We start from the raw sequence: 13555 nt of genomic DNA on the forward strand, positions 1-13555 counted from the left end.
AAGGAGAAATAGCAAAGTCAAAGTGGTTAGTTTTCTGAGAACCGTGACGCACCTCTCAAGGGTGCGTCGTAATGTGTCCCTTTTCGATGATTTAACTGCTTTCCTCGCCCTTTTTATGAACTGTTAAACTAACTAAATCTGATTGTTCTATCACGCCTAACAAATATAATATTTTTGGGAAATTGGATTATCATTCTAGGTCCCTTAATTCTATTTAAATCAGACAATCACGATCGAATTAGTATTATATGTTGCATATTGCTAAAATCAACTCAGATTAGTTTAATAGTTAACGCATGTCCCTTCAATTATTTATGCTGAGCTAGTAATTAAGGATATCCTGCATGTGGAGTTATCGACGAGCGAAGTACTCCTCTCGGTAGTTACAGTCCCCCGAACCCTCAATCTCTACCTTGCGGATGTATGTTGAGAGATCCCCACACCAGGGATCACAAGGGAACCTACGGCCGTCGTGGTCAAACATAATTGCACTTCCTTTATGTCTCGATAACCGGGTTTTGTCAGTTTTTCTCATTGTCGTTAAAAACTGAATGGCGACTCCTATATTACTAGTCAATTGGGTGTATACTCACCGGAAATCCAATTACACTTGATTTGACAAAAAGAAAAGTCACACCCACGAGGGACAAGGTCACGCATTAGCCTCGTGCTTTTTCAACCCCCTCACAAGTTGCTCCCGACTAACAGGGCAATAAAACATCGCAAGTTTATGACAATTCCGATCCCCCAGTTGCATCGAACATGCAAGATAATCACTCTGTACATATCCGTCCGTACAGTTCAACCTTTGCTTCAGAAGACCCTGGAAATCCATAATAAAATTTCTACCACAAAAGAAGAAAGCAAAGGTAAACATTCGGGGGATGAAACCCTCGAATTCCTCTACGAAAACAAGGCACATGCGGCAAGTCCTTTCCGAAAACCCCGAGTACCCATGAGGCATACCCCTCATGACGCTGCATATTACAGGCACTCTTCGCATCTACTACATGAATAAAAGAAAAAAACGAACAGTTACAATCTCGCATGAAACAAGACAATACAAAGTAAGCAAATCCTTACACTTACCTGAGTAGGACTTATAGCCTCGAACATCTCCTGCAATGTCGACAGGTTAAGCTGCCTCTTTTAGTTGCCTCGCAGCACCCCTAGCGAGTAACGATAGGATATCCCTAGTTCTCCCTCCCCGGCTAAGGTATGAGAACAGGCAAACGCTCAAAGGCCCGCAACTGCAAAAAAAAAACAGTAAATAAGGTTGAAAAGAAAAAATCCACGGATTATCATTTCAAAAAGTAGAAACGCATCATACCTCAACCCATCAAATAGCACATACTATTTCTAAGTTCCAAGAATTCAAATTCATAACAAGTTTGTCTTGCTTGGCGGAGTTAAACAATTTTTTTCCCTGAGTACGAAATGCTGCTAAGTTCAAATCAGTAGCAAAACGAGTACCTGCAAAGTGATCAAAACAACTCCAAAGTGAAAACTCATGCGTAGACCATGTAAACCTTAAGCAACAAGCCAAGAACACCTACATTGTGTCACGACATCAATTCATAGGCACACTTGGGGGCTAATTTTGAGCAAGCCAAAATCAACAAACTTGTGAAAATCAACATGCAAGATACTTATACATGTTATAAAAATCGCATGCAAGCAAACAATTTCAAGAAATTGGGGCAAAATCAAGAAACCCCAAATCATTTTCAGCATAAACTTCTACACGATTTTTACTCGAAATTAAACCAAAGACTCAAGCAAAATCTGAATTACTTAGAGTGACTTGGGAACGGATTTGGTAAAGACACCGATGAAATCCGAGAAAAATGGGCTGCAAGAGTTAAGAGAAAATGCGAAATCACGAATAACAACAATGAAATAGCTGATGAGATCCCGAAGCCTGTATTTCCGCTTTTAGTAACTACCGTTTATAGTAGATGCCATACTTAAACAGCTACCAAGAATAGTAACCGTACAAGACGAATATTCAAAGTGATTACATTGCACTACAACTAATCCTTGAGGAAAGATAAAGGTTGCACTCCAACCTATATCCTTAAAAGAGATAAAACCGTGAATGAGATATAAGATACAGAATAAAACCGAAAAATTCTGGAAAAGTGGAAGTAAAACACCGGAGCTAGATATTTCTAGCGCTAGGCATACATGCGCCGCTAATATTCCAGGATACCAAAGACAGCGCCAGAAAGTTCTGGTGATATAGTTTGGTTCTCACCTAATCAAGGCAAAGATAAAGTTTTAAACAGCTCAGCATGAATAAAATCTGGCGCCCAATTAGCTAGCGCCAGGGAATTATAAGTGCTCCTGATCAGAGCGCTATAAAATTCTGGCGCTGCTGGTTGTTTCACAAACAGCTCAATCTCTTCAAAAGTCACTCTTATTCGGCCAGTTACACCTCAATCCTTATATAAATGGCAAAGAAACTTCCTCTGTTTCCCGTATATAAAAAATGCACGCGCTGAAAAATTCAAGTGCAACGAATGCGCGCCAGAAAATTTTGGCGCATAATTATTCTCATTCAGAAAACTGTCGGGCCACCTCTCCTTTCGTATACTGCAAATAACCGTCAGCTTCACTCTATTTCCTTCCCACAGAAAGAGTAACGGATTTTCAAATTATTATTTCCTATAATAAAAAGTTATTCCGTTGGCCCATCGACATGCAACGACACTTCGGGAAATAGCCGTGACCCATTTAGGTAACGGTTTTCTAAAAAATACTCCTCATTTTCAAGTTCAAATTAGAAATCCAGATTATCTCCTCACTTAAGGATGACCAGAAGTCCCAGTCCGAGGTACTACACGCCTCATTTTCATTTAAGGATGAACAGAAGTCCCAGACCGAGGTTACCATACGCCTCTTTATCATTTAAGGATGACCAGAAGTCCTAGACCGAGGTTACCAGACGCCTCATTTTCATTTAAGGATGACCAGAAGTCCCAGATCGAGGTTACCAGACGCCTCACTTAAGGATGACCAGAAGTCCCAGATCGAGGTTACTAGACGCCTCATTTTCATTTAAGGATGACTGGAAGTCCTAGACCGAGGTTACCAGACGCCTCATTTTCATTTAAGATGACCAGAAGTCCTAGACCGAGGTTACCAGATGCCTCATTTTCATTTAAGGATGACCAGAAGTCCTAGACCGAGGTTACCTGATGCCTCATTTTCATTTAAGGATGACCAGAAGTCTAAGACCGAGGTTACCAGACGCCTCATTTTCATTTAAGGATGACGAGAAGTCCTAGACCGAGGTTACCAGACGCCTCATTTTCATTTAAGGATAACTAGAGTCCTAGTTAAAGATCACCAGATTCCTCATTTCTAGTTTAAAAAGTTTACCCGGTACCCGTCTTCATTTCTGATCTTTTACTTTATATCCCGTCATCCCAAGTCAAAGTTAAGTATCTGTTTTCGAAAAGCTCCATTCACCAATTGAACGTCTTCAATGACTCTGTGAGAAGTCAATTCAAGCCAATGGATTCTCGATGACTCGTGAGGGAGCTATTGGCATTTCCAAGTGATGACCCTTCAAACAAATGTTATCACTCGGGGGCTCGTGAGACCCTCGTTCGGACTTGGTTTTAACCAGGCTAGGTCCCAGACGCACTCCTTCTACTAATACATTGATTGTCGTCTTGCTCAGACTCAATAAAAGTGGGGGCTAACAGTAGATGCCTACATTTTTCCCTAGGCCTAAAGCGGTGTGTTCGATGATGAAACTATAACCCACTTGTCAGCAATGCACTCTGATTAGCTCAAGAACGGCCCTCGACTGACTAAAGAGACCATCTGGAGCAGAACCTGTTAAATATAGTAACTTCCATAAATAGACTGGACACATATTTAGTCTCATTCGCATCCCGATACGGCTTAATATGTGGTTGCATCGATTGAAAGATAGAATATGATTGTCCGCATTATAGCACACATGTACGCGCCACAATGTTCTAGTGCTTGCCTTCAGGCTCTAGAATAACATAGCTCGAACGATAACACTTCTCAAACTCATACTTACTGGGCACAATACATGTAAATGTTAACCCAAGTTACTTAAAATGCTTACGAGTGCCTAGAATACGCTCGTTAGCCCGTTTAGCAAATGATACGTCCTTACGAAGTAAAAGTCTATCTTATAAATTATGATTTAGATCATGAACATTACATGATGGTGTAGGCCTTGGAATAATCTTTCCATAGACTTATCATAAGCCGAAATCCGATTTAAAACGAATAAGTTACGGAGTATAAGGTTTTAACTTGGGCTTCACTGAAACGGACCAACCTCCACCCTTTGGGCCATAACTCGAGATTTATAAAGCCCATTGATGCGATACCAGCGGCATTGGAACTCTGGATTCTGTAGCTTTCCAACAAGATATTATTTGCAAGAATTCGAGTTCATATGAAGAAGTTATGAGCCGTTAAAGATCGAGTTTTCTAGAAATTCGCAGATCTGCCTGCGCTGGAATTTTCTAGCGCTGGCATAGCGTGCGGCGAAAATTTCAGCGCTCTCAATTCAAGCGCCAATTTTTCCAGCGCTGCGATTTGATTCTGACAGAAACTCAAATTCTTCAAATTCTATCTTATGTGAGCTATAAATTTCTAGCGCTACAGTATCAAGCGAGCGCTGCTTTTTTCTGGCGCTCAAACTCTTCAAATATCTATCTTATTTCGACTACCTACGCTATAAATAAAGCCCTTTTGCACCCCGTTTTCAATTATCAATTCAGTCTCACTCCTCTGATATTCTGAATTCTCTCTTCCCTCTCTGGTATACTAAAATTTTGTTGACGTCCCGCCCCACATTCGTAATAGTTCTTCCGTATTAACTCTTGTTAAGAAGAACGTTGTTCGTATAAGTATTTAAACCATCCCAATTACTACCGAAGTTCTAGCCAAAACCAAGGAATCTAAGAGTAAACTCTAACGGAATTAAAGGAAGGATAGGGATATAAAAGTCGGTATAAAGGTTGTTCTAAAGCTAAAAGGAGGCTCTGCTAAGGCGAGTGGTAGGTGTTCCTGAGAACCGCAGTATAGCCTACGCTATACTGTAACCTGAAATCTACCTTTTTTATTGCTTTCACCACCTTTATAAGTCTTTTCACTCAATCTGTTTATTTAATCACGCCTAATAAGATAATCTCTGGACAAATCTGATTATTGTTAAGCACCTTGAATTAGCCTAAATCACTATTTTGACGATTGTTTAGTTAATATATGTGCATTAAAATCAACTCAGCGTAGTAATGTAGCATAATGCATGTCCCATCGTCGTCATAATTGAACTAGTAAGGACTGCACCGCGTGGGATAATGTTGGGCACTCCCCATATTAATAAGCGTCCCCCGAATTCTCAATCTCTGCTCCGATGGATGTACGTTGAGGGATCTCCACACCAGGGATCACAAGGGAACCTATTGCCGTTGTGAGTCAAATATGTTTGCAGTCCAGGCATATCACGATAACCGGGTTTTGTCAGTTTTCTTAAACCGAATAGCGACTCCTAAAGACTAGTAAAAAGAGGCTAACGCCCACAGTTAGTTCCTATTTACTTAATATGCTTGCCACATCCAGAGGGGAAAGTCGTGCGGGCTGTATACTCTTTTCATAGGCGCCCCGTCGTGTTTTTTCTACCACTCACATTAACAACAATAAGTTAATAAGTTCTAATTTTGATAATCAGGTGTTGAAGAAGAAGTATAGGGTAAGGGTGCCGTAGTGTAACACCCTTATAATCCTTCCTATTTAAAACACCTTATATTTGATAGTAGAGAAACATAGGGTTGTTACTGCCACGATGGAACGTATAAGGCAGATGAAATGATTGATTAAAAACCGGTTTAACCTTTATAGTCTAACTTTGAAAACAAACAACGGAAGTCTAAAAAAAGAAAAAGGTCAAAATACAATGTGGAGACCTCGATAGGCCCCTTATTAAATTCAAACTCCAACACAAGGAATAAATCAACTTAAGTAGTTGTAACACATTAAAATCCAAAACCAATGTAATATTCAAGAAAAAGGCACTTCAAAATCTATCCCCATGCGTGCTAACTCGCAAACCTGTTGATTGACTGTTCCCCATAATCCCAAGTGAAATTATGGTTCACCGCAGGGCCATCATATAAAGAGACATGACCAACAACAACAAAGATCAAGTCAGCTAATGCTGAGTACTTACTAAAGCAATAATGATTTAATATTAAACACTCTAGACACGACACTATTAATAATGCACCTCAGGACACGACTCTAAACTTACCTACTCAACCTTGATTTATGTGAATTAGAATTGGCGTTGTAATATAAAAGGTTCATCATAGGCCTTCCTTGACCGTACCTAATGATCCTATAAGAGTGTCGAAGAGTCCTAGACGTGCCTTCGAATATGTAACTTTAAATTTACTAGAGCGTCCTCTAGTACAAACAAACCTTTAATCAGTATGCATACCCCCGAGAAGAGTCCTTGACGTACCTTCTCTAGGAAGTTTAACTACTTAGTTAACTCGATTTCTGTAGGTGAAAGCGCCCTAACGCATAATAAAGAGTGAAGGGTATCAATACGAACATTGTTCCTTTACCCATAGTGCTACTCGAGAAATTATCTCTGAGAGCTTACAAGCCATTCCTTTCACTTTAAGTGCTTTAGTAATTTCCTTGTTGCTTAATTTGTTTATATATTAAACACAAATACACAATATATGTACAATATAAGGAACACAACTTCTCTTTTAACTCCTTTAGGATGAGTGATCAAACAATTAGGACACTCATTATTAAGCCTTTAGTCCTTGGCTAGGAGGTTTTGAGGAACCTCCTAACATACTATGTTTGAACTTAGTCTAATTGACAATAGTAAAACTTGTAAAGACACATGAAATAATATTAAAGATCATGCTTGCTTCTTATAATAAACAAACAACAATTACATACTCCCAAGTGTACGCATCACAACACATTCATTGAAATATAAATAATTCCAAGTCCAACTCATGCCACTAATACTACTAGTACACTCTAGGACTAGTACGTATCTTTTGAAGTACGAGAAACAACTTAAGGGCAACGAGTTAGAACCTCCCTTCTACGAACTTGGTACCTAAATATCGAATAATAATCCGATCAGTTTCTTGATTACATAAATTAACATCGAAGGTACTAAAAATTAGATTTATACAACTTCCTAATAATCTGATTTTTAGTCTCTTAATGCTCCATATATACAAACAATAAGCTACTATTGTTCACATTGCAATCTCATCGTAAAAACTTACTTAAAATAGTAGTTTAGCTCCATCCAAAACTATTTAAACAACCCATAAGTAATCTGATTTAACCTTTATAAAATTCAGATGATAAAAATTATATACAAATACTATGTTTGATGATTACAAACCCTCAAAACATGTTTTAAACTAATAAGCCTCATTTAAAGTATTAGGATGTAAAACTTCTTTTATTTTATTTTTATTTTTATATATACTAGCAGCTGGCAGCGCGCGTTGCGCGCAGTATGGCTGGAAATTTGAAATTTGTTACTGTTGGTGTTCTAGCATTCTACAAGTATCTGAAATAGTCGTGTACCGCAAAAGTGAACTTATTAATCAACATACAATTTCGGATATTTCGGATTTGATATCCCAACTTGGCTAAATTACAACATAACTCAACCCTCTCTCTCAAGGTTCAAGACCTCTTAAAGCGGCTCACGACCCATTTGTAATAAAACTCAGTTGCATTTATTATACAAACACTATAAATATGCCGCCATAGTGCATATACCAAGGTACGCTCATTTATTGCTTCACACACTTTAACTTAGAGAACTCTCTCTACTCTCAAACCTAGTACTTACTTAGGCATCGAAGAGGCTTTCCTCGAAACACCCCCGAGGCTAGTTAACTTACTCGTGTGCAAGTACTTTGAGCCAAAATACTCTCAAGAACAAGCTAGATATTCCACTATTACGAAAGAGCCTTCATCTGAAACTCATTGTTTCATACTCGGAACAATTAATATGATTTTGTATTTTAATTGGATGTTAGCATTGTTCATTATATTCTCTAATCACTACAGTTATATATATAGAAATCCGTGACATGTAGCCAGCCACTTTACTCAACATGTTAAAAAAAAATAAAAACAAATAAAGAAAAATAAAGAAAAATAAAAAATAAAAAAAGGTATTACTATTCATAAGGGAGATTCTCCCACTTTTTAAGGGTTATAGAAATACTTTCGTATATTGTACTTGCATGAAATTGTTAATAACTATATGTCATTAATAACTATCATCATCATCATCATCATCATCATCAGCTATCCACTCCAATAATCATAACAACAAGTCAACTCCATTAACCCAATTAGCCGCATCGTTTTTACTCAATACGCAACTGTCAATTTGGCATACACGTTTTCTTTCTCTTTTTTTTTTGTTTTAATAAAAACCATCCTTAATCTAATTATCAATAATCAGCCAAATTACTAATGCTCAATCGAAAATAATAGCAGACATCAATAAGAATCGTTTAACAACAATAACAACGACCGAAATCGACAACAATATCAACACCAAGAATCACGCAACAACCAACAACAACACACTAGCAGCAGGGAGAGGGGACATAGTAGACAAGGTGGAAAGAGGCGTTACAGATGGTGGTTAAGTGAAGATCGCAGGAGAAGAGCCCAAGCAGAGCAAAACGGCGACGAAAGACAGCACACAATAGTATCCGAAGGAAAAATAGAAAAGAAGGGTTTTGGGTTTTGTTTATAATAAAATTCAGATATTCTCTTAATTTAAATAATTGGAAATTTTAATTTAAAATCCTTTTCCAAATTGTTTATGGTTTTTTCCTTCTTAAAACTTTTTAAACTCTCAGTTTCCTTATTTTCTTGAAATAAAACACTTCATTTTTCTTTTAGGCTAAAATAACTTTTATAATATTTATACTATTGTTTAAAACGTAATATTATTTCTAAATATTTAAGACATTACTCAGTATATTTCTTGAAATATAAAATAAAATGACCCAAAAATACGGAGTATCAAACGGAGAGATTGTGAAGGCATGTAAGTGGCGTAACGTTGTTGTATTTACACATTACAAAGTTGCTCCAAGGTAAATTGTTTAATTATTAACTTTTAACTTTAGAGTATTATAATAAATCAGCCAAATGGATAATCTGATAAATGATTAATGTAAAATAACGTTGTGCAACCCCCTAAAATGTTTTGCCATGTGGAATCGTTTGTGAAGTTAATCAATAACCTAGATGGTTCAAGACGAGAAGAAGTAGTTAAAATGGGTTTTGGTGGCCTGTTGGAAATGAAGATGTCGAAGTTGGACCAGATTTTGTGTTATTGGCTGATGAGTAGGGTAGTTGTTGACGATTATGTTGAGTTTGGGGATGGGAATGTGTTTTGATTTACCCCGCAACATATACAGAGTATTTTTGGGCTGCCAATGGGAACCAAGGATGTTCCTGTGGGGATGGATTGGAAGGATGAAGAAAAATGGTTGGTCCTGCGCTAGAGATGTATAAGTTGTATGGAATTGGTGATGATCATCCGTCGAAGGATATGGTGTTGTTGGAGAAGGTAGCTGCAACTATGGTGGGTAAGAAAGATTCAATGGGGGTGGTTACACCTCTAAGCACCCCTAGTGAGAATATTGAATTTAGGAATGCGTTCTTGGCAATAGTAGTGGGCCACTTACTTTGTCCTACTTCCATGTGCACTAACTTGTCACATAGTGTAATGGGTGTTGTGAGTTTGGGTGGGGTGGCCGAAGAGTATGACTGGTGCACTTGGACATATAACAGGCTCATGGAGCGTGTAGAGGTATTTTCTAAGAGTTTTGATGAACTTGGTTATGTTGGTGGATGTGGAGGCTGTGTTGTAGCCTTAATGGTAAGAGTAGTTGGTTTGTGTTATTTTCTTGTCTTATGTGTTTTTTATAATTGCAATGCTAGTTCTAATACTTGAAATAATAAATATGCAGATTTTTTACCTTGATCGCTTGGCGGGAACACCCGTTGATGTAGAACCTTTGCCTAGAGTGAAGGTGTGGGGGAACTTGGAAGTGAAACAAGCAATCAGGGAAGACAAGAGAAGTGGATATGACTATGGTAGATTGAAGGTAAGAGCAAATTGAAGGTCGATTGATATTTTGTTATTTATGTTTTGTTATTAATGATATTTTGTTATTTATGTATTTGCAGTCAAAGAAGGTGGTTTATGGTAGGGGACCTGATGGTGAAGTTACGAATAGCGTCAGTGGGTTGACAAATAAAGAAGCTGATCGGAGGATGGAGGTAGTAGATGAGTCGATGACCGGCAATGGCACAGGGACAGAAACTGATCTTAACCTCATTCCAAGAGCAGATGTTGGTATGAGGCATGAAAACACAGGGGGAAACACTAAGGTTTCCCTCAATCCAAATTTGTGGGCTTCGCTTAATCCAATTTTGGATAGAGATAGGTCCCTTGTACATGATCTTGCGCATCAGGTATGGTAGTCACTTTTTCGTACTTGTTGTAGTCTTTGTTAATTATACTTTGCTTGCTTTATTGCATTTGTGTGTTATTGTTGGTTAGTTTAGAGTATTTTATTATGTTTGCATTATCTTTTTTGTGTGGTTATGTTGGTTAGTTAGTGTTAGATATTATAGGCTCTAAGAGTCAGTGTTTGTGCAGGTACTTGAATTCTTCAAACCTGAGTTGGAGCGGATGATTATTTATGTCGTGTCCGAGAGGGAATGGGGTGCAAGTGGTAGTTCTAGGGGTGGTGTTGGTGATGGTAGTGGTTGGGGTGGTGGTTTGGTTGGTAGTGGTTGGGTTGGTCATGGTGGTGGTGGTGTTGTTGGTGGTGGTAGTGGTGTTGGTGGGGTTAGGGGTATGGGAAGAGTTGATTATGGGAGAGGTGGTGCTGCCTGGGGAGCACAAGTGGGTAGAAGTAGAGGCTTAAATGCTGGTGATGATGCTCCTCTAGGCTTTGAGGTTAGAGCACCACCAGGCTTTGAGGTTAGAGCACCTCCAGGCTATGATGTTGCTCGAGCATCGATAGGATACGATGCTGCTCGAGCACCTACAGCCTTTGATTCTCGAACACCGATCGGCTTTGATGCATTTGCACGTGGTAGAAATGCTGCATTTGGAGGAGGTTCTTTAAGTGTTGGAGCTTCTGGAAGCGCTGGAAAAAACATTGGTGCTTACTCAGCAGGTGATTCAGGTTCGTTTCACTATAATATTGGTGCTGGTATTTTGGCTGGTGTTTCGACTGTTGTTTCGACTGGTGTCTCGACTGCGGCGGCGGCTGTTTCAGAGAGACGGTTCGATAATGTGATTAGGAATAATGATGATATTCTGGAAAATCAAGAAGTTCTTGTAGGGGTGGTGATAAGCCAAGTGGCAGCTTCATGTGTGAATGAAGCTAAATAATTTTCTGAGGAGGAGTTGTTGGATTCAACAAGTGGATCTTCAAAGAAACCAGCAGCAGCAGCCGCACCACCATTACAAAATGAAAATGAGAAAGAGAAAGAAAAGAGTCCAGATGGGGGAGGGACTGGGCCCAAGAGAGTGACTAAGTCGACGAGCGGTTTGTCTTATGTTGTATGTGAGTTGTCTACGCTACCTCGAAGACTTTCAGTGTTAGCAAATCTTCTCCTTGTATTTATCCGATCTTGGCGATCAAGGAACAACAAGTATATTTACATTTTCAACAAGCTAGTAATAAGCTTTCAATTTATTGATTTGGTGTGATACAGTGAGGGGGTCGAAAAAGCACGAGGCTAATGTGTGACCTCGTCCCTCGTGGACGTGACGTTGTCAGATCAAGTGTAATTGGATTTCCTGTTAGTTTACACCCAATCGACTAGTAATATAGGAGTCGCCATTCAGTTTTTAACGACAATGAGAAAAACTGACAAAACCCGGTTATCGTGACATAAAGGGAGTGCAATTATGTTCGACCACGACGGCCATAGGTTCCCTTGTGATCCTTGGTGTGGGGATCGCTCAACGTACACCCGCAGGGCAGAGATTGAGAGTTCGGGGGACTGTAGCTACCGAGAGGAGTGCTCATCGATAATACTCCAGAGGCAGGTTATCCTTACTAGCTCAGCATAAATAATTGAAAGGACATGCGTTAAACTATTAAACTATTCTGAATTGATTTTAGCAATATGCAACACATAACACTAAATCGATTGTGATTATCTTATTTAGATTGATTTAAGGTACCTAGCATGATAATTCAATTGTCCAAGGTATTATCTTATTAGGCGTGATAGATCAATCAAATTAATAGTTTGACAATTTTATAAAAGGGTGATAAAAGCGATTAAATCATATGAGGGACACATTACAACGCACCCTTGAGAGGTGCGTTGTGGCTCTCAGAAAACTAACCACTTGGCTTTGCCATTTCTCCTTTTATTTAACTAATCTCGGGTTTCCAAGCAATGTTCCAGTATTTAGGGTTAATTCATCAAGCTACAAGGGGCATGATGCGTTCTGTTCGACTTTTGGGTCGATTGCGACAGAACGCCGGATCAATTTCACAGCGTGAGGCTTAGGCGTAAGGCTAGAGTCAATACTCAGATTATGGAATTGTGTTTCACGTCGGTTTTTAGGCTGTAATTATAGGAAAAGAGTGTGTGGAAAGATAGATTTTAAGATACGAATCCAAAAGGAATCCGAAATAAAACGGCCCCAGGCATTTTCAGCGCCCAGGGCTGGGCGCCGAAGATTTCGGCGCCCAGATCCAGGCGTTTAAAATGGGATATGGGCCGAGTTCTTGTCAGATTTGGACTCTTAGAACACGGAGCTTTTGAGATTTATCCGAGTCTTTTAGTGCGTATTAACTTATGACGGAATGCGTCTGGGCCCGTTACGAACTCTAGGTTCGTTAGGAATTTAATTAAAACGTAACTCTTATTTTCGAATTATACCAGGAATAGATTTCCTTTGTAAATTCTATCTCTTTTAGGATTTATGTTGGAGTGAAACACCTAATTCTGACAGGTTTCTATCTTTTATGATTTTGCCACTTTTAACAACTACTTTTTACGGCAGTTACTATTCTTAGCAGGTTTCTATAAATAGCAGTTTTGGCTGAAATGAAAGGGTGATTGAGATTCGTTATTTTATAGGAGATGCATTGCCAAGTGGAGATTTATGTTCTCATCATCGAAGCTTCCCTTTCGGGAATGGGGACAAAAGTAGGTGTCTACAGTTAGCCCCCACTTTGACTGAGTCTCGAGATGAGACGATGGTCAAAGTACTAGACGGAGTGCGTCGTACAAGCCATGGTGTATGTGACCTGTTTTGCGAGGGTCTCACGAGCCCCCGAGTGATAACATTTGACTTAAGGGTCATCACTTGAAGTGTTAACACATTCCTCACGCGTCATTGGAATTTGTTAACTGATAGTATAGAAACTCCATCACTTTGTCATTGGAAGTATCTAAAGATGTTTTCGAAATCAAAGCTATAAAGTGTAAC

General features: G+C 39.0%; 1 protein-coding gene across 1 annotated transcript; it reads left to right on the forward strand.

The window, feature by feature from the left end:
- The first annotated feature begins 7570 nt into the window (after positions 1-7570).
- Positions 7571-11491, forward strand: LOC130471441 (uncharacterized). The gene is made up of 4 exons (XM_056841567.1): positions 7571-9961; positions 10053-10190; positions 10273-10560; positions 10748-11491. The coding sequence occupies exons 1-4, from the start codon at positions 9566-9568 to the stop codon at positions 11489-11491; spliced, it is 1566 nt and encodes a 521-aa protein (XP_056697545.1). The 5' UTR covers positions 7571-9565.
- The last annotated feature ends 2064 nt before the right edge of the window (positions 11492-13555 follow it).

This window comes from Spinacia oleracea, chromosome 4, assembly GCF_020520425.1.
Source record: "Spinacia oleracea cultivar Varoflay chromosome 4, BTI_SOV_V1, whole genome shotgun sequence".
Taxonomy (NCBI): domain Eukaryota; kingdom Viridiplantae; phylum Streptophyta; class Magnoliopsida; order Caryophyllales; family Amaranthaceae; genus Spinacia; species Spinacia oleracea.

Bases quoted from the DNA above. Each gene is read 5' to 3' on its own strand.
- LOC130471441 (XM_056841567.1), top strand. From the start codon at position 9,566: ATGGTTGGTCCTGCGCTAGAGATGTATAAGTTGTATGGAATTGGTGAT. The intron at 10,191-10,272 runs GTAAGAGCAAAT...ATGTATTTGCAG, and splicing joins ATGACTATGGTAGATTGAAG to TCAAAGAAGGTGGTTTATGG. The intron at 10,561-10,747 runs GTATGGTAGTCA...GTGTTTGTGCAG, and splicing joins TACATGATCTTGCGCATCAG to GTACTTGAATTCTTCAAACC.